General features: G+C 55.4%; 3 protein-coding genes and 1 long non-coding RNA gene across 4 annotated transcripts in view; 3 read left to right on the top strand and 1 right to left on the bottom strand.

Moving 5' to 3' along the window:
* LOC145529707 (uncharacterized) overlaps positions 1–27,490 on the bottom strand; it is a 1,704,434-nt gene that overhangs the window by 615,410 nt on the left and 1,061,534 nt on the right. The window contains exons 134-137 of the long non-coding RNA XR_014071296.1: positions 26,610–26,721; positions 18,966–19,077; positions 11,325–11,436; positions 3,683–3,794 (exon numbers count right to left, since the gene is read on the bottom strand). This is a non-coding gene — a long non-coding RNA (uncharacterized LOC145529707). The remainder of the gene's footprint in view (positions 1–3,682; positions 3,795–11,324; positions 11,437–18,965; positions 19,078–26,609; positions 26,722–27,490) is intronic.
* On the top strand, positions 7,484–9,282 carry LOC145529590 (uncharacterized). The gene is made up of 3 exons (XM_081550177.1): positions 7,484–7,669; positions 8,069–8,381; positions 8,632–9,282. The coding sequence occupies exons 1-3, from the start codon at positions 7,535–7,537 to the stop codon at positions 9,258–9,260; spliced, it is 1,077 nt and encodes a 358-aa protein (XP_081406303.1). The 5' UTR covers positions 7,484–7,534; the 3' UTR covers positions 9,261–9,282.
* LOC145529589 (uncharacterized) lies at positions 15,125–16,923 on the top strand. The gene is made up of 3 exons (XM_081550176.1): positions 15,125–15,310; positions 15,710–16,022; positions 16,273–16,923. The coding sequence occupies exons 1-3, from the start codon at positions 15,176–15,178 to the stop codon at positions 16,899–16,901; spliced, it is 1,077 nt and encodes a 358-aa protein (XP_081406302.1). The 5' UTR covers positions 15,125–15,175; the 3' UTR covers positions 16,902–16,923.
* LOC145529581 (uncharacterized) lies at positions 19,505–25,346 on the top strand. Its single transcript, XM_081550166.1, has 3 exons — positions 19,505–22,954; positions 23,354–23,666; positions 23,917–25,346. The coding sequence occupies exons 1-3, from the start codon at positions 22,718–22,720 to the stop codon at positions 24,543–24,545; spliced, it is 1,179 nt and encodes a 392-aa protein (XP_081406292.1). The 5' UTR covers positions 19,505–22,717; the 3' UTR covers positions 24,546–25,346.

The following is a 27,490-nucleotide window of genomic DNA, read 5'->3' as shown; positions in this document are numbered from 1 at the left end:
TCTGGCCCTCTGCCCGGAGAAACAGAAAGGTAACACGGGGAGCCCCAGGCCGGGCCAGGCCACCTCTCCCATGCCACCCGGAAACACCGGGTCCTTTGCCTGTGTGTGGATGCGGGTTTCTCGGGGTGTGTCTCCCTCAAGGAAGTCCAGGCGGATGTGGGGTCAGAAGCCTGCGGACAAGTTGTGTCCACACCCCAGGGGAGATCAGGCTGGCTGGGATGGGAACAGTGCGGGCAGGGCCGGCCGCCCAGGCTGACCTCACACCCTCAGGTGGGTCTCTTTCCTCCCGGGTGGGGATCTGAGCAGACACACGTCTCTGACCCTTCTGGGAAGAGAAGTTCGAGCAGGCAGAAGCAGCGGCTCCACTGGCCAGGCCCAGCTCGGAAAACTCCCAGCACGGCTGGCTGACGGTCACTGTCGTTGCAGAGCTTCCCACGTGATGAGGCCGAGGACGGGGACACCCCGTCCACCTCCCGGAGGGAGGGGTCGGAGCACCAACCCCCCGCCCGTGAGGCCCAGTGCAGGCTCCAGGTGAGCGTGCCCACGGAGGCATCAGCCCCACCGGGGGCGAAGCGGAGGCGGGGAAGGCCTGCTGCCGAGACACCGCCCAGGATACACCCGGCGGCCCAGTCTGAGGCTGCCACGGAGCTCAGCACACCCGGCTCCGACCCAGAGTCCCGAGAACCCCGGCCTCTGAGGCAGCAGGAGGACCTGGAGCCCAGCACGCCAGAGCACAGAGGTAAGGACGCTGGGGCTGGTGCACGGGAGTGTGTGGGGAGGGGGTGCTGAGCTACACAGGGACGAGTCCCCGAAAGATGCTGCTGGGCCTGCAGCAAGCGCTGGCCTCACACCCCCACCCCCATCTTGCACACTTCAGTCCCAAAAGACATCCAACCCTGGGTATTCTTTCGGAATCTCTTGGAAGCTTTCTGTCCCGGGATACGCACATGCCAAGGCTGGTCTGTGGGCAAACTTTGCTTCTCCCCCAGCTCTAGCACTGGCCTCCAACTGGAAACAGGCTCCACTTCCCAGACCTGTGCCTACAGAGGTGGTGGCTCCAGGTGCAGGACCCAGGGATCCACCGAGGGCAGATGGAGAACCGAGCCTTGCCCTCGCAGAGACACCAGGCCAGCTGGGTACTGGCCAGCACACCGGGCAGATCGGATTTCCGTGCCTGCAGGACCCCCAGCCCCAGGCACTGATGTCCCACCCCCTCAGCCAGAACCTCCACCTCCACGTGCACCTGTACCTGCTCGGGCTTTGGCAGGAGAACCCGAGGCAGAGGAGGAGTCACCGCCTCGGCAGGGAGAGCCTGCCCTGGCTCCCGCGCAACACCCAGACGCCGACGATGACTCACCCGCCCCTGCAGGAAGAACGAGCCCCCGCTCTGGACAGAGACCCAGAGCCCTTGCCGGAAACACCATGTCCAGGGGAGCGGTCGGCTCTGCAGCCTCCATCCCTGTCTGCTCACCGTGGACGCCGGCAACTCGGTCTGCCCCCAGGGGACATGGAGTTCCTTTCCCCTGAGCTGCTTTGCATTTGGTTTGTTTCCACCTTTCTGGTGATGTTTTACTTTTTGTATGGTTTCGTCTATTTTTGTTGGTTAAGTTGGGATTAGTAAACTTTTTCATCATTGTTGCAATTTGGGACACTGTTGTGTAACTCTGGTGATACGGTGTTACCATCACCACTCTGTAGTTTCAGACCCGTTCGATCTTTATGCCCCACCCGCCAACAAAGCCTGGGTTCAAGGCAAGCAGGCCCTGTTCATCCCTCCCCCCGATCCTGACCACAATTTCATCTTTTCTTTCTGCATTCCTTCCTATATTCTTGGTGTCCCCAATCAATGACTCTCAGTGAGATGACTGAAGGAGTTTTTTTCGGACTCTCCACCTACTGTAAGACTCCTTTGGAGAGTTCTCATTTTTATGTCATTTGAACTAGCCTTTGATAGCTGAAAGGACGGTGTACGTCCTTTCAAGATATCATGTGCCAAACGAAGCCCTTTTGGCAAATGCCATCATTATCTCCAGGCAGGCATTGCTGTTTGAAGGGTGACATCTCAGCCAGAAGGCAGAGGCTGAGCTCCTCTTGTTGCACCAGCTCCCAAAAGAAGCCAAGAAAGGGAGCTGGAACAACAAACCACCCCAACGCCCAGGAAAGCGTTCTTCACGACAGAAGGCTAGCAAATGACCCAACAACCTTGTGGCCCAGAACCCCTCTAGAAAAATCACTGTTCCATACAAAAGAGAAACACATGGGAAGTTCCAAGGAGAGGCAATGCCCATGGCCAGTGTACTTTAGAGACGGCCTGACCGCTCCGGGGAAGACACGCACCGACGGAACCCCTTGGGAAACAGCAGTGAGAGTCCTCACCGTCGTAAGGGTTTCCTCTGGGGACAACCTGCCCTGGGCACCACATGAGGGAGCAGACCGGCTTCTCTTCCTCTGCCCCCACACCACTCACTCATGAAGGCAGCTCAGGTGTTCTCATGCCCTGCCTGCCTGCCTGCCTGCCTGGCTCATCCGTGAGCTGTGACCACCTCCAGGGCAGGACTCCACCTTCTCCTCTCTGTGTACCGTGAATCTGCACACAGTGGGCTTTCAGAACCTTAGGAGACTTGAGCCATTCCCACTCGAGCCAGAACCCTCCCCAGGAAGGAAAACAGCTGTGGAGTCATTTTGGCCCCAGCACTGGTTCCCAAACCCTGGCGGCTCCTACAGCCTCTACGGTGTGAAGAGGGAGGTCCCTTTTGACAGAGCTTTCCGGCTGTCAGATCGAAGCTGTTGTTTCACTGTCAGCTGTGTCTCTGCCGTTGCAGCCAGGTGGGCCACGCTGCTCCAAAGGAGCTCACAAGCTGAGTTGCAAGGGAGGTATTGAGAGGACAGGGATGGCTACAACGTGCTGCAAACTGAGTGAGGGTCCCCACAATCCTCAGCAAAGGTCTGTGGTGTGCAAGTGGGGAGTAGAGGGCCCCCAAGTTCCAAAGGAAGGGAGGTACTCGGGAGATAAAGCCCTTGGCTGCTGTGGTAGCAGCTGCAGATGGCAGCTCGTCCACAGTGCACTTCGAATGAGGTCATATGAGCGGGACTCTGGAAAGGGCTCCGAAATCCAGAGAAAGGGGTCAGGGTATGTGGGAATCCGGCGGGGGTGGGGGGTGGATGAAGGAAGGTGTCCTTCCTCTCTCCAGTGCAATTTGGTTTGGTGAGTCTCAAAGCTACCAGATGGCACTTCCCAAGTCAGGCCCCCGCAGGAATCAGGGTGGGCTGCGTGCCTCGGCCCCTGCCACAGGGACAAGCCACACCAGTGGCCTCCCTGAGCTCAAATGGCCGGATCTGGGGGTTCCGTCTGGGTGCACACCTCCTTGCTGTGGCCAAGTTCCCCCCTTCTCTGAGCACCAGCTTCATCATCCTCTCGAATGAGGACATCGATTGCTACCTTGGCACGTTACTCTCTTCATCCTGTGAAGACTCATTAGGCTTATCCTACAATTACTAGCTGGCCCGAAGAGATATCTCCTGAATCCAGATTAAGCTGGAGTCTCCCAGGCTCATCTGGCATGTCTTCCCTGAAGTCTGCCAAAACCCACACCCTTGCATTTCCAGGGATTCCCCTTAGCCGGCTGGGCAGAAAACCCAGCATGGTTCAAACAAGCTGACAGACAAGCGGGAGAGGACTCACGGGCAGACGGCCTCCGTCAGTTCTCGGGTGGAGCTCTGGGACCACAGCAGCAACGGGCCATCCCAGCCCCTGGGCTCAGCAGCGCCCTCATTCTCAGGCCGGCGGCTCTGCCCTGAGGGGAGCAGGAAGGTCACCAACTGCCGCAGGCGGACCTCAAGCCCCTCCCACTGCTGGAGCCTGACCTCCCCCGGCCCCACCCCTTCCCCTACCCCAGCAGGACGAGAGCTCGTCTTCCCCTGGCTTCCAACGTGAGGCCCGGCCCTGGGCCCCGATTGGGCACTGCCCCAGTCCGGAGCCAATCACAGTGGCCAGGGAGGTGGAACGCACCGATTGGCCAGGGCCAGGTCATGTGACCATGCTCCCCAGGAAACTCAAATATTACCAAGATTCCCTAACAAACCAATGAACAAAATTATCCAGTAAAGGCAAACCGTACTTTTTAATGAGGCCGATGTCACAGAAAAAAAAAAAAATGCTTCACAATGAACTGCTCAAGGAAGCTACTAAATAAACTTTCAGAAAAGTTAAGTAGTTTTTTTTTTTTTTTTAATAGGGTGACGGAGAGCTATACCTTTCCCATCTATGTGAATTTAGGTTTAAACTAGATTTCCCTTGGCTATTATATACGACAAAAAAACCCCACATCACCCCCTTTCACTCCCCCCACCCCCCAAAAGTGTTTTAGTCTATTGAGTTTTTGTGTCCTCAGTTGTGTCTGATTCACGGCAACTCACGAACTCTACACAGCCAGGCTCTTCCGTCCATGGAATTCAGGGCAATTTTTTTCTGTCACAGTAAATGCCCACCCTGGGTGATCCAAAGGCAAGGGCTCAGAGGCTCCTGAGAGTCTAACTCCTTTCAGCCGAGCACAGAGCTGGCTCCTCACTGGGATGCCTGTGGCCTGGGGCTCCCAGAGGGGAGAGCAGCACTCGCCCCACCGTGTGGTCACTGCTGGAAGTGCAGGCTGCTCCTCACTCCCCCTTGACAGTGTCCCTGAGGGCAGAACAGTGGGAATCTACTCAAGGTGGAAATGCAAACTCCCATGCAACCAAACTTCCCACAAGGTCTCCAAAACCACTCAGGAACAGGGAATTGGAAACTGCAGGGCATGACATGAATGGAGATGGAGACTTGACACCTTACACCGAGTTCACTTCCAGTTATCCCTAGACAAAGTTTCCATGAAAACTTGTCACAAATCTAGAAGAACAATGAGCAGAAACCGGACACGTGCTTTGAGTCTTCACACACAAAACTAAAAGGCAGTCCACAAAACAACCCAGAGAATACAGTGGACTTTGCAAAATCAAAGATATCTACTGTGGGAAAGACCTCATTACAAAAGCAAAAGACAGGTCATACATCGCGAGACGAATGAGTGGAAACACAAAGCTTCTCAAGGATGTGTCTCCAAACAGACAAAGAACACCAACACAACAAGCCTGTGAAAACTAGGGAAAGGTCTGAAGGGACACCAGACTGAGGAAGACACACACAGAGTATCCCGGATGATGTCCAGCACGGAGGGCCTGAAGAAACAACAGTCTAGTTGCACTCCCTCAGGCCTGTGTGACCCTGGATGAGGCCTCTGTTTCCCGGTGGCTCTGAGAGATGGACAGGGAGGAAGGGGAAGAGAAATCACTTGCATTTCTAATACTCACAGCAAAGTCTTCCAATGAGAAGGGAATTATCACCCCCACTGACAATGCCATGCACTGAAGTGATACCCACGAGTCCATCTAACCCAGAAGGGAAGGAAGGACCTGTTCTCACAAAACGGCGAGAGATGGAAGAAGGAAGATCAAGCCCACACCAATCACTGGAAAGAGAAGCTGTGCTCAGGGCTTGAAAGAATTCCTATTGGGAAAATGATGTCACAGCCCCACAAGGCAATCCACAGCTTGGATGCTATTCCTCCCAAAATGCCAATGCATTGTCGCACCGAACAAAGAACCGCAAAAGGGGTTACGGAAACAGAAAAGAGCCTAAATTGTCAATACAATCCGACGAAAAAGCCCCGATACGGACATCCAAGGTTGTGTGAAAGGAAATTAGACGACCAAACTAGGATCCTCAGGAGCGTATCGGAGAAGGCGATGGCGACCCACGCCAGTACTCTTGCCTGGAAAATGCCCTGGACGGAGGAGCCTGGTAGGCTGCAGGCCATGGGGTCGCGCAGAGTCAGACACGACTGAAGTGACTTAGCCGCAGCGGCAGCAGCAGGACAGTATGCTATTGGGAATACAACAACACACACAGATCCAGATCGATGGAATAAAGTTGAGGGTCCAGAAACAAACCCCGGCATCCATGGTCAACTCATCTCTGACACAGAAGGGGAGAATATCCAAATGGGAACAAGAAAGCCTCTTCAATAAATGGCCATGGGAAAACCAGACAGCTACATCTGAAGAACGCTATTGGTTTTGATCTCACACCACCTCAATATCGGGGAAAAACCTCACCCTAAAGACTGATGTCATGAGATAGCTAGAAAGAAGCGTAGGTCAAAGGCTCCTTAACATCAGAGTCTCCTTGCCATTTGCTGGGCGGAGGTAGAAATGCGTCTCTTCAAGTAAGGGAAAGAGGGAAATGAAGTACACCAATGGGTTTCCATCCAATGGAACCTCTTCACAACAGAGAAGCTAAGCATTCACAGATGCAAAAGATAGGAAACGGAACATGAGAGACTCCTTGCAAGTGGTGTATCTGAGAAGGGGTTCATATGGAAAGAGACGAAGAATGCACAGCACTCAGATTCCAAGAAACACCACCACCACCCTTGACCCTTCCCCCATGACCAACTCCGACCTAAAGCCTTTCTCTCCCTCTAACCCATCCCTAAAACATAACCCTCATCTAATCATATACATGTGCATTCCTAGCATCCATCCATCCACACACGAGAGAGAAAGAGGAAGACACAGACTGAATCGAGAAAGGAAAAGAGAGGGACACAGCCAGAGAGAGACACGGAACCAAAGAGAGGAAAGGAGTCGATGGTCCAGACTTTTCATCAATCTGTCTCGAAGGTAGAAGCAATGACAGCGCCCATCCACCCCAGAAGGGGGAAAAGGACGGAAGGTTTGGAGAGGAAAAGACAAGAACGCAGGGAGCCATTAGAAGCTCAGCCACCCGCAGAAGCCGAGCTGGGACACTTGAACAGAATCTCAATGGAAACAGAGGACCAGAAAGTTGGCTACTCTTTTCTATAAGAGAGGGAGACCTTCGAGTCTTCCTTTCGGGCCTCCAACTTGGATGTGGGGTCTCAAAACAGTCAGGAGGGGCAGTGCCTTTTCCTGGGTACCACGGCGCATCCAGGCCTCGTTCTGCCCCATTCTGTGCTGTGTCAGCCCTGGATGGAGTCTTTCTTTCTGAAGTCTCAGCGCACAAGCTCCACGTGATATCGGCCCCAGGTGGAGAGGCACGGAGCTGCTCGTAGGCCGACAGACCTAGGAAACAGATGGGAGAATGACCCCCACTCTGCAGATGGAGAGACTGGGGAAACCCTGAGGGGCATATGCTTGTCCAGGGCCACACCACTTATGAGAAGAAGGAGCCTGGTCTGAGAGCAGCGGGGTCCTCGGAGCTCAGGCCCTGGCTGCACCCAGGCCTCCCCAGGGCTGTGGGCTGGGCTGTGTGGCTGTCAATGTGCCTGCACATGGCCTAAGGGGGGTGGTCGAGCAGTCAGAAACCCAGAGATTCCCTTGGGAAGTTTTGGGGAAGGGACCTCAGCACGAACCCCAGGAAATGATGTCACCTGCCGGCAACAGAACCCAACAGAACCCGCAACCCGGGTATCCAGGCCTCCAGAGCGGAGAGGAGCCCCCAGCCAGATCTCTTGCTGCCAGGATGTTCTGCTGTTTGCCCCTGCCCAGAGGCCGGGGCCTCAGGAGAGCTCACAGGCAGTGTGCGTGGGCACCCTGTCGACGTTGGCTCAGGGCACCCCCGAGAGGCCTCTGGCCCTCTGCCCGGAGAAACAGAAAGGTAACACGGGGAGCCCCAGGCCGGGCCAGGCCACCTCTCCCATGCCACCCGGAAACACCGGGTCCTTTGCCTGTGTGTGTGGATGCGGGTTTCTCGGGGTGTGTCTCCCTCAAGGAAGCCCAGGCGGATGTGGGGTCAGAAGCCTGCGGACAAGTTGTGTCCACACCCCAGGGGAGATCAGGCTGGCTGGGATGGGAACAGTGCGGGCAGGGCCGGCCGCCCAGGCTGACCTCACACCCTCAGGTGGGTCTCTTTCCTCCCGGGTGGGGATCTGAGCAGACACACGTCTCTGACCCTTCTGGGAAGAGAAGTTCGAGCAGGCAGAAGCAGCGGCTCCACTGGCCAGGCCCAGCTCGGAAAACTCCCAGCACGGCTGGCTGACGGTCACTGTCGTTGCAGAGCTTCCCACGTGATGAGGCCGAGGACGGGGACACCCCGTCCACCTCCCGGAGGGAGGGGTCGGAGCACCAACCCCCCGCCCGTGAGGCCCAGTGCAGGCTCCAGGTGAGCGTGCCCACGGAGGCATCAGCCCCACCGGGGGCGAAGCGGAGGCGGGGAAGGCCTGCTGCCGAGACACCGCCCAGGATACACCCGGCGGCCCAGTCTGAGGCTGCCACGGAGCTCAGCACACCCGGCTCCGACCCAGAGTCCCGAGAACCCCGGCCTCTGAGGCAGCAGGAGGACCTGGAGCCCAGCACGCCAGAGCACAGAGGTAAGGACGCTGGGGCTGGTGCACGGGAGTGTGTGGGGAGGGGGTGCTGAGCTACACAGGGACGAGTCCCCGAAAGATGCTGCTGGGCCTGCAGCAAGCGCTGGCCTCACACCCCCACCCCCATCTTGCACACTTCAGTCCCAAAAGACATCCAACCCTGGGTATTCTTTCGGAATCTCTTGGAAGCTTTCTGTCCCGGGATACGCACATGCCAAGGCTGGTCTGTGGGCAAACTTTGCTTCTCCCCCAGCTCTCGCACTGGCCTCCAACTGGAAACAGGCTCCACTTCCCAGACCTGTGCCTACAGAGGTGGTGGCTCCAGGTGCAGGACCCAGGGATCCACCGAGGGCAGATGGAGAACCGAGCCTTGCCCTCGCAGAGACACCAGGCCAGCTGGGTACTGGCCAGCACACCGGGCAGATCGGATTTCCGTGCCTGCAGGACCCCCAGCCCCAGGCACTGATGTCCCACCCCCTCAGCCAGAACCTCCACCTCCACGTGCACCTGTACCTGCTCGGGCTTTGGCAGGAGAACCCGAGGCAGAGGAGGAGTCACCGCCTCGGCAGGGAGAGCCTGCCCTGGCTCCCGCGCAACACCCAGACGCCGACGATGACTCACCCGCCCCTGCAGGAAGAACGAGCCCCCGCTCTGGACAGAGACCCAGAGCCCTTGCCGGAAACACCATGTCCAGGGGAGCGGTCGGCTCTGCAGCCTCCATCCCTGTCTGCTCACCGTGGACGCCGGCAACTCGGTCTGCCCCCAGGGGACATGGAGTTCCTTTCCCCTGAGCTGCTTTGCATTTGGTTTGTTTCCACCTTTCTGGTGATGTTTTACTTTTTGTATGGTTTCGTCTATTTTTGTTGGTTAAGTTGGGATTAGTAAACTTTTTCATCATTGTTGCAATTTGGGACACTGTTGTGTAACTCTGGTGATACTGTGTTACCATCACCACTCTGTAGTTTCAGACCCGTTCGATCTTTATGCCCCACCCGCCAACAAAGCCTGGGTTCAAGGCAAGCAGGCCCTGTTCATCCCTCCCCCCGATCCTGACCACAATTTCATCTTTTCTTTCTGCATTCCTTCCTATATTCTTGGTGTCCCCAATCAATGACTCTCAGTGAGATGACTGAAGGAGTTTTTTTCGGACTCTCCACCTACTGTAAGACTCCATTGGAGAGTTCTCATTTTTATGTCATTTGAACTAGCCTTTGATAGCTGAAAGGACGGTGTACGTCCTTTCAAGATATCATGTGCCAAACGAAGCCCTTTTGGCAAATGCCATCATTATCTCCAGGCAGGCATTGCTGTTTGAAGGGTGACATCTCAGCCAGAAGGCAGAGGCTGAGCTCCTCTTGTTGCACCAGCTCCCAAAAGAAGCCAAGAAAGGGAGCTGGAACAACAAACCACCCCAACGCCCAGGAAAGCGTTCTTCACGACAGAAGGCTAGCAAATGACCCAACAACCTTGTGGCCCAGAACCCCTCTAGAAAAATCACTGTTCCATACAAAAGAGAAACACATGGGAAGTTCCAAGGAGAGGCAATGCCCATGGCCAGTGTACTTTAGAGACGGCCTGACCGCTCCGGGGAAGACACGCACCGACGGAACCCCTTGGGAAACAGCAGTGAGAGTCCTCACCGTCGTAAGGGTTTCCTCTGGGGACAACCTGCCCTGGGCACCACATGAGGGAGCAGACCGGCTTCTCTTCCTCTGCCCCCACACCACTCACTCATGAAGGCAGCTCAGGTGGTCTCATGCCCTGCCTGCCTGCCTGCCTGCCTGGCTCATCCGTGAGCTGTGACCACCTCCAGGGCAGGACTCCACCTTCTCCTCTCTGTGTACCGTGAATCTGCACACAGTGGGCTTTCAGAACCTTAGGAGACTTGAGCCATTCCCACTCGAGCCAGAACCCTCCCCAGGAAGGAAAACAGCTGTGGAGTCATTTTGGCCCCAGCACTGGTTCCCAAACCCTGGCGGCTCCTACAGCCTCTACGGTGTGAAGAGGGAGGTCCCTTTTGACAGAGCTTTCCGGCTGTCAGATCGAAGCTGTTGTTTCACTGTCAGCTGTGTCTCTGCCGTTGCAGCCAGGTGGGCCACGCTGCTCCAAAGGAGCTCACAAGCTGAGTTGCAAGGGAGGTATTGAGAGGACAGGGATGGCTACAACGTGCTGCAAACTGAGTGAGGGTCCCCACAATCCTCAGCAAAGGTCTGTGGTGTGCAAGTGGGGAGTAGAGGGCCCCCAAGTTCCAAAGGAAGGGAGGTACTCGGGAGATAAAGCCCTTGGCTGCTGTGGTAGCAGCTGCAGATGGCAGCTCGTCCACAGTGCACTTCGAATGAGGTCATATGAGCGGGACTCTGGAAATGGCTCCGAAATCCAGAGAAAGGGGTCAGGGTATGTGGGAATCCGGCGGGGGTGGGGGGTGGATGAAGGAAGGTGTCCTTCCTCTCTCCAGTGCAATTTGGTTTGGTGAGTCTCAAAGCTACCAGATGGCACTTCCCAAGTCAGGCCCCCGCAGGAATCAGGGTGGGCTGCGTGCCTCGGCCCCTGCCACAGGGACAAGCCACACCAGTGGCCTCCCTGAGCTCAAATGGCCGGATCTGGGGGTTCCGTCTGGGTGCACACCTCCTTGCTGTGGCCAAGTTCCCCCCTTCTCTGAGCACCAGCTTCATCATCCTCTCGAATGAGGACATCGATTGCTACCTTGGCACGTTACTCTCTTCATCCTGTGAAGACTCATTAGGCTTATCCTACAATTACTAGCTGGCCCGAAGAGATATCTCCTGAATCCAGATTAAGCTGGAGTCTCCCAGGCTCATCTGGCATGTCTTCCCTGAAGTCTGCCAAAACCCACACCCTTGCATTTCCAGGGATTCCCCTTAGCCGGCTGGGCAGAAAACCCAGCATGGTTCAAACAAGCTGACAGACAAGCGGGAGAGGACTCACGGGCAGACGGCCTCCGTCAGTTCTCGGGTGGAGCTCTGGGACCACAGCAGCAACGGGCCATCCCAGCCCCTGGGCTCAGCAGCGCCCTCATTCTCAGGCCGGCGGCTCTGCCCTGAGGGGAGCAGGAAGGTCACCAACTGCCGCAGGCGGACCTCAAGCCCCTCCCACTGCTGGAGCCTGACCTCCCCCGGCCCCACCCCTTCCCCTACCCCAGCAGGACGAGAGCTCGTCTTCCCCTGGCTTCCAACGTGAGGCCCGGCCCTGGGCCCCGATTGGGCACTGCCCCAGTCCGGAGCCAATCACAGTGGCCAGGGAGGTGGAACGCACCGATTGGCCAGGGCCAGGTCATGTGACCATGCTCCCCAGGAAACTCAAATATTACCAAGATTCCCTAACAAACCAATGAACAAAATTATCCAGTAAAGGCAAACCGTACTTTTTAATGAGGCCGATGTCACAGAAAAAAAAAAAATGCTTCACAATGAACTGCTCAAGGAAGCTACTAAATAAACTTTCAGAAAAGTTAAGTAGTTTTTTTTTTTTTTTTAATAGGGTGACGGAGAGCTATACCTTTCCCATCTATGTGAATTTAGGTTTAAACTAGATTTCCCTTGGCTATTATATACGACAAAAAAACCCCACATCACCCCCTTTCACTCCCCCCACCCCCCAAAAGTGTTTTAGTCTATTGAGTTTTTGTGTCCTCAGTTGTGTCTGATTCACGGCAACTCACGAACTCTACACAGCCAGGCTCTTCCGTCCATGGAATTCAGGGCAATTTTTTTCTGTCACAGTAAATGCCCACCCTGGGTGATCCAAAGGCAAGGGCTCAGAGGCTCCTGAGAGTCTAACTCCTTTCAGCCGAGCACAGAGCTGGCTCCTCACTGGGATGCCTGTGGCCTGGGGCTCCCAGAGGGGAGAGCAGCACTCGCCCCACCGTGTGGTCACTGCTGGAAGTGCAGGCTGCTCCTCACTCCCCCTTGACAGTGTCCCTGAGGGCAGAACAGTGGGAATCTACTCAAGGTGGAAATGCAAACTCCCATGCAACCAAACTTCCCACAAGGTCTCCAAAACCACTCAGGAACAGGGAATTGGAAACTGCAGGGCATGACATGAATGGAGATGGAGACTTGACACCTTACACCGAGTTCACTTCCAGTTATCCCTAGACAAAGTTTCCATGAAAACTTGTCACAAATCTAGAAGAACAATGAGCAGAAACCGGACACGTGCTTTGAGTCTTCACACACAAAACTAAAAGGCAGTCCACAAAACAACCCAGAGAATACAGTGGACTTTGCAAAATCAAAGATATCTACTGTGGGAAAGACCTCATTACAAAAGCAAAAGACAGGTCATACATCGCGAGACGAATGAGTGGAAACACAAAGCTTCTCAAGGATGTGTCTCCAAACAGACAAAGAACACCAACACAACAAGCCTGTGAAAACTAGGGAAAGGTCTGAAGGGACACCAGACTGAGGAAGACACACACAGAGTATCCCGGATGATGTCCAGCACGGAGGGCCTGAAGAAACAACAGTCTAGTTGCACTCCCTCAGGCCTGTGTGACCCTGGATGAGGCCTCTGTTTCCCGGTGGCTCTGAGAGATGGACAGGGAGGAAGGGGAAGAGAAATCACTTGCATTTCTAATACTCACAGCAAAGTCTTCCAATGAGAAGGGAATTATCACCCCCACTGACAATGCCATGCACTGAAGTGATACCCACGAGTCCATCTAACCCAGAAGGGAAGGAAGGACCTGTTCTCACAAAACGGCGAGAGATGGAAGAAGGAAGATCAAGCCCACACCAATCACTGGAAAGAGAAGCTGTGCTCAGGGCTTGAAAGAATTCCTATTGGGAAAATGATGTCACAGCCCCACAAGGCAATCCACAGCTTGGATGCTATTCCTCCCAAAATGCCAATGCATTGTCGCACCGAACAAAGAACCGCAAAAGGGGTTACGGAAACAGAAAAGAGCCTAAATTGTCAATACAATCCGACGAAAAAGCCCCGATACGGACATCCAAGGTTGTGTGAAAGGAAATTAGACGACCAAACTAGGATCCTCAGGAGCGTATCGGAGAAGGCGATGGCGACCCACGCCAGTACTCTTGCCTGGAAAATGCCCTGGACGGAGGAGCCTGGTAGGCTGCAGGCCATGGGGTCGCGCAGAGTCAGACACGACTGAAGTGACTTAGCCGCAGCGGCAGCAGCAGGACAGTATGCTATTGGGAATACAACAACACACACAGATCCAGATCGATGGAATAAAGTTGAGGGTCCAGAAACAAACCCCGGCATCCATGGTCAACTCATCTCTGACACAGAAGGGGAGAATATCCAAATGGGAACAAGAAAGCCTCTTCAATAAATGGCCATGGGAAAACCAGACAGCTACATCTGAAGAACGCTATTGGTTTTGATCTCACACCACCTCAATATCGGGGAAAAACCTCACCCTAAAGACTGATGTCATGAGATAGCTAGAAAGAAGCGTAGGTCAAAGGCTCCTTAACATCAGAGTCTCCTTGCCATTTGCTGGGCGGAGGTAGAAATGCGTCTCTTCAAGTAAGGGAAAGAGGGAAATGAAGTACACCAATGGGTTTCCATCCAATGGAACCTCTTCACAACAGAGAAGCTAAGCATTCACAGATGCAAAAGATAGGAAACGGAACATGAGAGACTCCTTGCAAGTGGTGTATCTGAGAAGGGGTTCATATGGAAAGAGACGAAGAATGCACAGCACTCAGATTCCAAGAAACACCACCACCACCCTTGACCCTTCCCCCATGACCAACTCCGACCTAAAGCCTTTCTCTCCCTCTAACCCATCCCTAAAACATAACCCTCATCTAATCATATACATGTGCATTCCTAGCATCCATCCATCCACACACGAGAGAGAAAGAGGAAGACACAGACTGAATCGAGAAAGGAAAAGAGAGGGACACAGCCAGAGAGAGACACGGAACCAAAGAGAGGAAAGGAGTCGATGGTCCAGACTTTTCATCAATCTGTCTCGAAGGTAGAAGCAATGACAGCGCCCATCCACCCCAGAAGGGGGAAAAGGACGGAAGGTTTGGAGAGGAAAAGACAAGAACGCAGGGAGCCATTAGAAGCTCAGCCACCCGCAGAAGCCGAGCTGGGACACTTGAACAGAATCTCAATGGAAACAGAGGACCAGAAAGTTGGCTACTCTTTTCTATAAGAGAGGGAGACCTTCGAGTCTTCCTTTCGGGCCTCCAACTTGGATGTGGGGTCTCAAAACAGTCAGGAGGGGCAGTGCCTTTTCCTGGGTACCACGGCGCATCCAGGCCTCGTTCTGCCCCATTCTGTGCTGTGTCAGCCCTGGATGGAGTCTTTCTTTCTGAAGTCTCAGCGCACAAGCTCCACGTGATATCGGCCCCAGGTGGAGAGGCATGGAGCTGCTCGTAGGCCGACAGACCTAGGAAACAGATGGGAGAATGACCCCCACTCTGCAGATGGAGAGACTGGGGAAACCCTGAGGGGCATATGCTTGTCCAGGGCCACACCACTTATGAGAAGAAGGAGCCTGGTCTGAGAGCAGCGGGGTCCTCGGAGCTCAGGCCCTGGCTGCACCCAGGCCTCCCCAGGGCTGTGGGCTGGGCTGTGTGGCTGTCACTGTGCCTGCACATGGCCTAAGGGGGGTGGTCGAGCAGTCAGAAACCCAGAGATTCCCTTGGGAAGTTTTGGGGAAGGGACCTCAGCACGAACCCCAGGAAATGATGTCACCTGCCGGCAACAGAACCCAACAGAACCCGCAACCCGGGTATCCAGGCCTCCAGAGCGGAGAGGAGCCCCCAGCCAGATCTCTTGCTGCCAGGATGTTCTGCTGTTTGCCCCTGCCCAGAGGCCGGGGCCTCAGGAGAGCTCACAGGCAGTGTGCGTGGGCACCCTGTCGACGTTGGCTCAGGGCACCCCCGAGAGGCCTCTGGCCCTCTGCCCGGAGAAACAGAAAGGTAACACGGGGAGCCCCAGGCCGGGCCAGGCCACCTCTCCCATGCCACCCGGAAACACCGGGTCCTTTGCCTGTGTGTGTGGATGCGGGTTTCTCGGGGTGTGTCTCCCTCAAGGAAGCCCAGGCGGATGTGGGGTCAGAAGCCTGCGGACAAGTTGTGTCCACACCCCAGGGGAGATCAGGCTGGCTGGGATGGGAACAGTGCGGGCAGGGCCGGCCGCCCAGGCTGACCTCACACCCTCAGGTGGGTCTCTTTCCTCCCGGGTGGGGATCTGAGCAGACACACGTCTCTGACCCTTCTGGGAAGAGAAGTTCGAGCAGGCAGAAGCAGCGGCTCCACTGGCCAGGCCCAGCTCGGAAAACTCCCAGCACGGCTGGCTGACGGTCACTGTCGTTGCAGAGCTTCCCACGTGATGAGGCCGAGGACGGGGACACCCCGTCCACCTCCCGGAGGGAGGGGTCGGAGCACCAACCCCCCGCCCGTGAGGCCCAGTGCAGGCTCCAGGTGAGCGTGCCCACGGAGGCATCAGCCCCACCGGGGGCGAAGCGGAGGCGGGGAAGGCCTGCTGCCGAGACACCGCCCAGGATACACCCGGCGGCCCAGTCTGAGGCTGCCACGGAGCTCAGCACACCCGGCTCCGACCCAGAGTCCCGAGAACCCCGGCCTCTGAGGCAGCAGGAGGACCTGGAGCCCAGCACGCCAGAGCACAGAGGTAAGGACGCTGGGGCTGGTGCACGGGAGTGTGTGGGGAGGGGGTGCTGAGCTACACAGGGACGAGTCCCCGAAAGATGCTGCTGGGCCTGCAGCAAGCGCTGGCCTCACACCCCCACCCCCATCTTGCACACTTCAGTCCCAAAAGACATCCAACCCTGGGTATTCTTTCGGAATCTCTTGGAAGCTTTCTGTCCCGGGATACGCACATGCCAAGGCTGGTCTGTGGGCAAACTTTGCTTCTCCCCCAGCTCTCGCACTGGCCTCCAACTGGAAACAGGCTCCACTTCCCAGACCTGTGCCTACAGAGGTGGTGGCTCCAGGTGCAGGACCCAGGGATCCACCGAGGGCAGATGGAGAACCGAGCCTTGCCCTCGCAGAGACACCAGGCCAGCTGGGTACTGGCCAGCACACCGGGCAGATCGGATTTCCGTGCCTGCAGGACCCCCAGCCCCAGGCACTGATGTCCCACCCCCTCAGCCAGAACCTCCACCTCCACGTGCACCTGTACCTGCTCGGGCTTTGGCAGGAGAACCCGAGGCAGAGGAGGAGTCACCGCCTCGGCAGGGAGAGCCTGCCCTGGCTCCCGCGCAACACCCAGACGCCGACGATGACTCACCCGCCCCTGCAGGAAGAACGAGCCCCCGCTCTGGACAGAGACCCAGAGCCCTTGCCGGAAACACCATGTCCAGGGGAGCGGTCGGCTCTGCAGCCTCCATCCCTGTCTGCTCACCGTGGACGCCGGCAACTCGGTCTGCCCCCAGGGGACATGGAGTTCCTTTCCCCTGAGCTGCTTTGCATTTGGTTTGTTTCCACCTTTCTGGTGATGTTTTACTTTTTGTATGGTTTCGTCTATTTTTGTTGGTTAAGTTGGGATTAGTAAACTTTTTCATCATTGTTGCAATTTGGGACACTGTTGTGTAACTCTGGTGATACGGTGTTACCATCACCACTCTGTAGTTTCAGACCCGTTCGATCTTTATGCCCCACCCGCCAACAAAGCCTGGGTTCAAGGCAAGCAGGCCCTGTTCATCCCTCCCCCCGATCCTGACCACAATTTCATCTTTTCTTTCTGCATTCCTTCCTATATTCTTGGTGTCCCCAATCAATGACTCTCAGTGAGATGACTGAAGGAGTTTTTTTCGGACTCTCCACCTACTGTAAGACTCCATTGGAGAGTTCTCATTTTTATGTCATTTGAACTAGCCTTTGATAGCTGAAAGGACGGTGTACGTCCTTTCAAGATATCATGTGCCAAACGAAGCCCTTTTGGCAAATGCCATCATTATCTCCAGGCAGGCATTGCTGTTTGAAGGGTGACATCTCAGCCAGAAGGCAGAGGCTGAGCTCCTCTTGTTGCACCAGCTCCCAAAAGAAGCCAAGAAAGGGAGCTGGAACAACAAACCACCCCAACGCCCAGGAAAGCGTTCTTCACGACAGAAGGCTAGCAAATGACCCAACAACCTTGTGGCCCAGAACCCCTCTAGAAAAATCACTGTTCCATACAAAAGAGAAACACATGGGAAGTTCCAAGGAGAGGCAATGCCCATGGCCAGTGTACTTTAGAGACGGCCTGACCGCTCCGGGGAAGACACGCACCGACGGAACCCCTTGGGAAACAGCAGTGAGAGTCCTCACCGTCGTAAGGGTTTCCTCTGGGGACAACCTGCCCTGGGCACCACATGAGGGAGCAGACCGGCTTCTCTTCCTCTGCCCCCACACCACTCACTCATGAAGGCAGCTCAGGTGGTCTCATGCCCTGCCTGCCTGCCTGCCTGCCTGGCTCATCCGTGAGCTGTGACCACCTCCAGGGCAGGACTCCACCTTCTCCTCTCTGTGTACCGTGAATCTGCACACAGTGGGCTTTCAGAACCTTAGGAGACTTGAGCCATTCCCACTCGAGCCAGAACCCTCCCCAGGAAGGAAAACAGCTGTGGAGTCATTTTGGCCCCAGCACTGGTTCCCAAACCCTGGCGGCTCCTACAGCCTCTACGGTGTGAAGAGGGAGGTCCCTTTTGACAGAGCTTTCCGGCTGTCAGATCGAAGCTGTTGTTTCACTGTCAGCTGTGTCTCTGCCGTTGCAGCCAGGTGGGCCACGCTGCTCCAAAGGAGCTCACAAGCTGAGTTGCAAGGGAGGTATTGAGAGGACAGGGATGGCTACAACGTGCTGCAAACTGAGTGAGGGTCCCCACAATCCTCAGCAAAGGTCTGTGGTGTGCAAGTGGGGAGTAGAGGGCCCCCAAGTTCCAAAGGAAGGGAGGTACTCGGGAGATAAAGCCCTTGGCTGCTGTGGTAGCAGCTGCAGATGGCAGCTCGTCCACAGTGCACTTCGAATGAGGTCATATGAGCGGGACTCTGGAAATGGCTCCGAAATCCAGAGAAAGGGGTCAGGGTATGTGGGAATCCGGCGGGGGTGGGGGGTGGATGAAGGAAGGTGTCCTTCCTCTCTCCAGTGCAATTTGGTTTGGTGAGTCTCAAAGCTACCAGATGGCACTTCCCAAGTCAGGCCCCCGCAGGAATCAGGGTGGGCTGCGTGCCTCGGCCCCTGCCACAGGGACAAGCCACACCAGTGGCCTCCCTGAGCTCAAATGGCCGGATCTGGGGGTTCCGTCTGGGTGCACACCTCCTTGCTGTGGCCAAGTTCCCCCCTTCTCTGAGCACCAGCTTCATCATCCTCTCGAATGAGGACATCGATTGCTACCTTGGCACGTTACTCTCTTCATCCTGTGAAGACTCATTAGGCTTATCCTACAATTACTAGCTGGCCCGAAGAGATATCTCCTGAATCCAGATTAAGCTGGAGTCTCCCAGGCTCATCTGGCATGTCTTCCCTGAAGTCTGCCAAAACCCACACCCTTGCATTTCCAGGGACTCCCCTTAGCCGGCTGGGCAGAAAACCCAGCATGGTTCAAACAAGCTGACAGACAAGCGGGAGAGGACTCACGGGCAGACGGCCTCCGTCAGGTCTCGGGTGGAGCTCTGGGACCACAGCAGCAACGGGCCATCCCAGCCCCTGGGCTCAGCAGCGCCCTCATTCTCAGGCCGGCGGCTCTGCCCTGAGGGGAGCAGGAAGGTCACCAACTGCCGCAGGCGGACCTCAAGCCCCTCCCACTGCTGGAGCCTGACCTCCCCCGGCCCCACCCCTTCCCCTACCCCAGCAGGACGAGAGCTCGTCTTCCCCTGGCTTCCAACGTGAGGCCCGGCCCTGGGCCCCGATTGGGCACTGCCCCAGTCCGGAGCCAATCACAGTGGCCAGGGAGGTGGAACGCACCGATTGGCCAGGGCCAGGTCATGTGACCATGCTCCCCAGGAAACTCAAATATTACCAAGATTCCCTAACAAACCAATGAACAAAATTATCCAGTAAAGGCAAACCGTACTTTTTAATGAGGCCGATGTCACAGAAAAAAAAAAAAAATGCTTCACAATGAACTGCTCAAGGAAGCTACTAAATAAACTTTCAGAAAAGTTAAGTAGTTTTTTTTTTTTTTTTTAATAGGGTGACGGAGAGCTATACCTTTCCCATCTATGTGAATTTAGGTTTAAACTAGATTTCCCTTGGCTATTATATACGACAAAAAAACCCCACATCACCCCCTTTCACTCCCCCCACCCCCCAAAAGTGTTTTAGTCTATTGAGTTTTTGTGTCCTCAGTTGTGTCTGATTCACGGCAACTCACGAACTCTACACAGCCAGGCTCTTCCGTCCATGGAATTCAGGGCAATTTTTTTCTGTCACAGTAAATGCCCACCCTGGGTGATCCAAAGGCAAGGGCTCAGAGGCTCCTGAGAGTCTAACTCCTTTCAGCCGAGCACAGAGCTGGCTCCTCACTGGGATGCCTGTGGCCTGGGGCTCCCAGAGGGGAGAGCAGCACTCGCCCCACCGTGTGGTCACTGCTGGAAGTGCAGGCTGCTCCTCACTCCCCCTTGACAGTGTCCCTGAGGGCAGAACAGTGGGAATCTACTCAAGGTGGAAATGCAAACTCCCATGCAACCAAACTTCCCACAAGGTCTCCAAAACCACTCAGGAACAGGGAATTGGAAACTGCAGGGCATGACATGAATGGAGATGGAGACTTGACACCTTACACCGAGTTCACTTCCAGTTATCCCTAGACAAAGTTTCCATGAAAACTTGTCACAAATCTAGAAGAACAATGAGCAGAAACCGGACACGTGCTTTGAGTCTTCACACACAAAACTAAAAGGCAGTCCACAAAACAACCCAGAGAATACAGTGGACTTTGCAAAATCAAAGATATCTACTGTGGGAAAGACCTCATTACAAAAGCAAAAGACAGGTCATACATCGCGAGACGAATGAGTGGAAACACAAAGCTTCTCAAGGATGTGTCTCCAAACAGACAAAGAACACCAACACAACAAGCCTGTGAAAACTAGGGAAAGGTCTGAAGGGACACCAGACTGAGGAAGACACACACAGAGTATCCCGGATGATGTCCAGCACGGAGGGCCTGAAGAAACAACAGTCTAGTTGCACTCCCTCAGGCCTGTGTGACCCTGGATGAGGCCTCTGTTTCCCGGTGGCTCTGAGAGATGGACAGGGAGGAAGGGGAAGAGAAATCACTTGCATTTCTAATACTCACAGCAAAGTCTTCCAATGAGAAGGGAATTATCACCCCCACTGACAATGCCATTCACTGAAGTGATACCCACGAGTCCATCTAACCCAGAAGGGAAGGAAGGACCTGTTCTCACAAAACGGCGAGAGATGGAAGAAGGAAGATCAAGCCCACACCAATCACTGGAAAGAGAAGCTGTGCTCAGGGCTTGAAAGAATTCCTATTGGGAAAATGATGTCACAGCCCCACAAGGCAATCCACAGCTTGGATGCTATTCCTCCCAAAATGCCAATGCATTGTCGCACCGAACAAAGAACCGCAAAAGGGGTTACGGAAACAGAAAAGAGCCTAAATTGTCAATACAATCTGACGAAAAAGCCCCGATACGGACATCCAAGGTTGTGTGAAAGGAAATTAGACGACCAAACTAGGATCCTCAGGAGCGTATCGGAGAAGGCGATGGCGACCCACGCCAGTACTCTTGCCTGGAAAATGCCCTGGACGGAGGAGCCTGGTAGGCTGCAGGCCATGGGGTCGCGCAGAGTCAGACACGACTGAAGTGACTTAGCCGCAGCGGCAGCAGCAGGACAGTATGCTATTGGGAATACAACAACACACACAGATCCAGATCGATGGAATAAAGTTGAGGGTCCAGAAACAAACCCCGGCATCCATGGTCAACTCATCTCTGACACAGAAGGGGAGAATATCCAAATGGGAACAAGAAAGCCTCTTCAATAAATGGCCATGGGAAAACCAGACAGCTACATCTGAAGAACGCTATTGGTTTTGATCTCACACCACCTCAATATCGGGGAAAAACCTCACCCTAAAGACTGATGTCATGAGATAGCTAGAAAGAAGCGTAGGTCAAAGGCTCCTTAACATCAGAGTCTCCTTGCCATTTGCTGGGCGGAGGTAGAAATGGGTCTCTTCAAGTAAGGGAAAGAGGGAAACGAAGTACACCAATGGGTTTCCATCCAATGGAACCTCTTCACAACAGAGAAGCTAAGCATTCACAGATGCAAAAGATAGGAAACGGAACATGAGAGACTCCTTGCAAGTGGTGTATCTGAGAAGGGGTTCATATGGAAAGAGACGAAGAATGCACAGCACTCAGATTCCAAGAAACACCACCACCACCCTTGACCCTTCCCCCATGACCAACTCCGACCTAAAGCCTTTCTCTCCCTCTAACCCATCCCTAAAACATAACCCTCATCTAATCATATACATGTGCATTCCTAGCATCCATCCATCCACACACGAGAGAGAAAGAGGAAGACACAGACTGAATCGAGAAAGGAAAAGAGAGGGACACAGCCAGAGAGAGACACGGAACCAAAGAGAGGAAAGGAGTCGATGGTCCAGACTTTTCATCAATCTGTCTCGAAGGTAGAAGCAATGACAGCGCCCATCCACCCCAGAAGGGGGAAAAGGACGGAAGGTTTGGAGAGGAAAAGACAAGAACGCAGGGAGCCATTAGAAGCTCAGCCACCCGCAGAAGCCGAGCTGGGACACTTGAACAGAATCTCAATGGAAACAGAGGACCAGAAAGTTGGCTACTCTTTTCTATAAGAGAGGGAGACCTTCGAGTCTTCCTTTCGGGCCTCCAACTTGGATGTGGGGTCTCAAAACAGTCAGGAGGGGCAGTGCCTTTTCCTGGGTACCACGGCGCATCCAGGCCTCGTTCTGCCCCATTCTGTGCTGTGTCAGCCCTGGATGGAGTCTTTCTTTCTGAAGTCTCAGCGCACAAGCTCCACGTGATATCGGCCCCAGGTGGAGAGGCATGGAGCTGCTCGTAGGCCGACAGACCTAGGAAACAGATGGGAGAATGACCCCCACTCTGCAGATGGAGAGACTGGGGAAACCCTGAGGGGCATATGCTTGTCCAGGGCCACACCACTTATGAGAAGAAGGAGCCTGGTCTGAGAGCAGCGGGGTCCTCGGAGCTCAGGCCCTGGCTGCACCCAGGCCTCCCCAGGGCTGTGGGCTGGGCTGTGTGGCTGTCAATGTGCCTGCACATGGCCTAAGGGGGGTGGTCGAGCAGTCAGAAACCCAGAGATTCCCTTGGGAAGTTTTGGGGAAGGGACCTCAGCACGAACCCCAGGAAATGATGTCACCTGCCGGCAACAGAACCCAACAGAACCCGCAACCCGGGTATCCAGGCCTCCAGAGCGGAGAGGAGCCCCCAGCCAGATCTCTTGCTGCCAGGATGTTCTGCTGTTTGCCCCTGCCCAGAGGCCGGGGCCTCAGGAGAGCTCACAGGCAGTGTGCGTGGGCACCCTGTCGACGTTGGCTCAGGGCACCCCCGAGAGGCCTCTGGCCCTCTGCCCGGAGAAACAGAAAGGTAACACGGGGAGCCCCAGGCCGGGCCAGGCCACCTCTCCCATGCCACCCGGAAACACCGGGTCCTTTGCCTGTGTGTGTGGATGCGGGTTTCTCGGGGTGTGTCTCCCTCAAGGAAGCCCAGGCGGATGTGGGGTCAGAAGCCTGCGGACAAGTTGTGTCCACACCCCAGGGGAGATCAGGCTGGCTGGGATGGGAACAGTGCGGGCAGGGCCGGCCGCCCAGGCTGACCTCACACCCTCAGGTGGGTCTCTTTCCTCCCGGGTGGGGATCAGAGCAGACACACGTCTCTGACCCTTCTGGGAAGAGAAGTTCGAGCAGGCAGAAGCAGCGGCTCCACTGGCCAGGCCCAGCTCGGAAAACTCCCAGCACGGCTGGCTGACGGTCACTGTCGTTGCAGAGCTTCCCACGTGATGAGGCCGAGGACGGGGACACCCCGTCCACCTCCCGGAGGGAGGGGTCGGAGCACCAACCCCCCGCCCGTGAGGCCCAGTGCAGGCTCCAGGTGAGCATGCCCACGGAGGCATCAGCCCCACCGGGGGCGAAGCGGAGGCGGGGAAGGCCTGCTGCCGAGACACCGCCCAGGATACACCCGGCGGCCCAGTCTGAGGCTGCCACGGAGCTCAGCACACCCGGCTCCGACCCAGAGTCCCGAGAACCCCGGCCTCTGAGGCAGCAGGAGGACCTGGAGCCCAGCACGCCAGAGCACAGAGGTAAGGACGCTGGGGCTGGTGCACGGGAGTGTGTGGGGAGGGGGTGCTGAGCTACACAGGGACGAGTCCCCGAAAGATGCTGCTGGGCCTGCAGCAAGCGCTGGCCTCACACCCCCACCCCCATCTTGCACACTTCAGTCCCAAAAGACATCCAACCCTGGGTATTCTTTCGGAATCTCTTGGAAGCTTTCTGTCCCGGGATACGCACATGCCAAGGCTGGTCTGTGGGCAAACTTTGCTTCTCCCCCAGCTCTAGCACTGGCCTCCAACTGGAACCAGGCTCCACTTCCCAGACCTGTGCCTACAGAGGTGGTGGCTCCAGGTGCAGGACCCAGGGATCCACCGAGGGCAGATGGAGAACCGAGCCTTGCCCTCGCAGAGACACCAGGCCAGCTGGGTACTGGCCAGCACACCGGGCAGATCGGATTTCCGTGCCTGCAGGACCCCCAGCCCCAGGCACTGATGTCCCACCCCCTCAGCCAGAACCTCCACCTCCACGTGCACCTGTACCTGCTCGGGCTTTGGCAGGAGAACCCGAGGCAGAGGAGGAGTCACCGCCTCGGCAGGGAGAGCCTGCCCTGGCTCCCGCGCAACACCCAGACGCCGACGATGACTCACCCGCCCCTGCAGGAAGAACGAGCCCCCGCTCTGGACAGAGACCCAGAGCCCTTGCCGGAAACACCATGTCCAGGGGATCGGTCGGCTCTGCAGCCTCCATCCCTGTCTGCTCACCGTGGACGCCGGCAACTCGGTCTGCCCCCAGGGGACATGGAGTTCCTTTCCCCTGAGCTGCTTTGCATTTGGTTTGTTTCCACCTTTCTGGTGATGTTTTACTTTTTGTATGGTTTCGTCTATTTTTGTTGGTTAAGTTGGGATTAGTAAACTTTTTCATCATTGTTGCAATTTGGGACACTGTTGTGTAACTCTGGTGATACGGTGTTACCATCACCACTCTGTAGTTTCAGACCCGTTCGATCTTTATGCCCCACCCGCCAACAAAGCCTGGGTTCAAGGCAAGCAGGCCCTGTTCATCCCTCCCCCCGATCCTGACCACAATTTCATCTTTTCTTTCTGCATTCCTTCCTATATTCTTGGTGTCCCCAATCAATGACTCTCAGTGAGATGACTGAAGGAGTTTTTTTCGGACTCTCCACCTACTGTAAGACTCCATTGGAGAGTTCTCATTTTTATGTCATTTGAACTAGCCTTTGATAGCTGAAAGGACGGTGTACGTCCTTTCAAGATATCATGTGCCAAACGAAGCCCTTTTGGCAAATGCCATCATTATCTCCAGGCAGGCATTGCTGTTTGAAGGGTGACATCTCAGCCAGAAGGCAGAGGCTGAGCTCCTCTTGTTGCACCAGCTCCCAAAAGAAGCCAAGAAAGGGAGCTGGAACAACAAACCACCCCAACGCCCAGGAAAGCGTTCTTCACGACAGAAGGCTAGCAAATGACCCAACAACCTTGTGGCCCAGAACCCCTCTAGAAAAATCACTGTTCCATACAAAAGAGAAACACATGGGAAGTTCCAAGGAGAGGCAATGCCCATGGCCAGTGTACTTTAGAGACGGCCTGACCGCTCCGGGGAAGACACGCACCGACGGAACCCCTTGGGAAACAGCAGTGAGAGTCCTCACCGTCGTAAGGGTTTCCTCTGGGGACAACCTGCCCTGGGCACCACATGAGGGAGCAGACCGGCTTCTCTTCCTCTGCCCCCACACCACTCACTCATGAAGGCAGCTCAGGTGTTCTCATGCCCTGCCTGCCTGCCTGCCTGCCTGGCTCATCCGTGAGCTGTGACCACCTCCAGGGCAGGACTCCACCTTCTCCACTCTGTGTACCGTGAATCTGCACACAGTGGGCTTTCAGAACCTTAGGAGACTTGAGCCATTCCCACTCGAGCCAGAACCCTCCCCAGGAAGGAAAACAGCTGTGGAGTCATTTTGGCCCCAGCACTGGTTCCCAAACCCTGGCGGCTCCTACAGCCTCTACGGTGTGAAGAGGGAGGTCCCTTTTGACAGAGCTTTCCGGCTGTCAGATCGAAGCTGTTGTTTCACTGTCAGCTGTGTCTCTGCCGTTGCAGCCAGGTGGGCCACGCTGCTCCAAAGGAGCTCACAAGCTGAGTTGCAAGGGAGGTATTGAGAGGACAGGGATGGCTACAACGTGCTGCAAACTGAGTGAGGGTCCCCACAATCCTCAGCAAAGGTCTGTGGTGTGCAAGTGGGGAGTAGAGGGCCCCCAAGTTCCAAAGGAAGGGAGGTACTCGGGAGCTAAAGCCCTTGGCTGCTGTGGTAGCAGCTGCAGATGGCAGCTCGTCCACAGTGCACTTCGAATGAGGTCATATGAGCGGGACTCTGGAAGTGGCTCCGAAATCCAGAGAAAGGGGTCAGGGTATGTGGGAATCCGGCGGGGGTGGGGGGTGGATGAAGGAAGGTGTCCTTCCTCTCTCCAGTGCAATTTGGTTTGGTGAGTCTCAAAGCTACCAGATGGCACTTCCCAAGTCAGGCCCCCACAGGAATCAGGGTGGGCTGCGTGCCTCGGCCCCTGCCACAGGGACAAGCCACACCAGTGGCCTCCCTGAGCTCAAATGGCCGGATCTGGGGGTTCCGTCTGGGTGCACACCTCCTTGCTGTGGCCAAGTTCCCCCCTTCTCTGAGCACCAGCTTCATCATCCTCTCGAATGAGGACATCGATTGCTACCTTGGCACGTTACTCTCTTCATCCTGTGAAGACTCATTAGGCTTATCCTACAATTACTAGCTGGCCCGAAGAGATATCTCCTGAATCCAGATTAAGCTGGAGTCTCCCAGGCTCATCTGGCATGTCTTCCCTGAAGTCTGCCAAAACCCACACCCTTGCATTTCCAGGGACTCCCCTTAGCCGGCTGGGGAGAAAACCCAGCATGGTTCAAACAAGCTGACAGACAAGCGGGAGAGGACTCACGGGCAGACGGCCTCCGTCAGGTCTCGGGTGGAGCTCTGGGACCACAGCAGCAACGGGCCATCCCAGCCCCTGGGCTCAGCAGTGCCCTCATTCTCAGGCCGGCGGCTCTGCCCTGAGGGGAGCAGGAAGGTCACCAACTGCCGCAGGCGGACCTCAAGCCCCTCCTACTGCTGGAGCCTGACCTCCCCCGGCCCCACCCCTTCCCCTACCCCAGCAGGACGAGAGCTCGTCTTCCCCTGGCTTCCAACGTGAGGCCCGGCCCTGGGCCCCGATTGGGCACTGCCCCAGTCCGGAGCCAATCACAGTGGCCAGGGAGGTGGAACGCACCGATTGGCCAGGGCCAGGTCATGTGACCATGCTCCCCAGGAAACTCAAATATTACCAAGATTCCCTAACAAACCAATGAACAAAATTATCCAGTAAAGGCAAACCGTACTTTTTAATGAGGCCGATGTCACAGAAAAAAAAAAAAAAAGCTTCACAATGAACTGCTCAAGGAAGCTACTAAATAAACTTTCAGAAAAGTTAAGTAGTTTTTTTTTTTTTTTTAATAGGGTGATGGAGAGCTATACCTTTCCCATCTATGTGAATTTAGGTTTAAACTAGATTTCCCTTGGCTATTATATACGACAAAAAAACCCCACATCACCCCCTTTCACTCCCCCCACCCCCCAAAAGTGTTTTAGTCTATTGAGTTTTTGTGTCCTCAGTTGTGTCTGATTCACGGCAACTCACGAACTCTACACAGCCAGGCTCTTCCGTCCATGGAATTCAGGGCAATTTTTTTCTGTCACAGTAAATGCCCACCCTGGGTGATCCAAAGGCAAGGGCTCAGAGGCTCCTGAGAGTCTAACTCCTTTCAGCCGAGCACAGAGCTGGCT

This window comes from Giraffa tippelskirchi, chromosome 12, assembly GCF_054371585.1.
Source record: "Giraffa tippelskirchi isolate mGirTip1 chromosome 12, T2T-mGirTip1v1.2.pri, whole genome shotgun sequence".
NCBI classification, from domain to species: Eukaryota; Metazoa; Chordata; class Mammalia; order Artiodactyla; family Giraffidae; genus Giraffa; species Giraffa tippelskirchi.
Note: the sequence above shows the minus strand (reverse complement) of the source record. Positions and strands in the feature narration are given on the sequence as shown.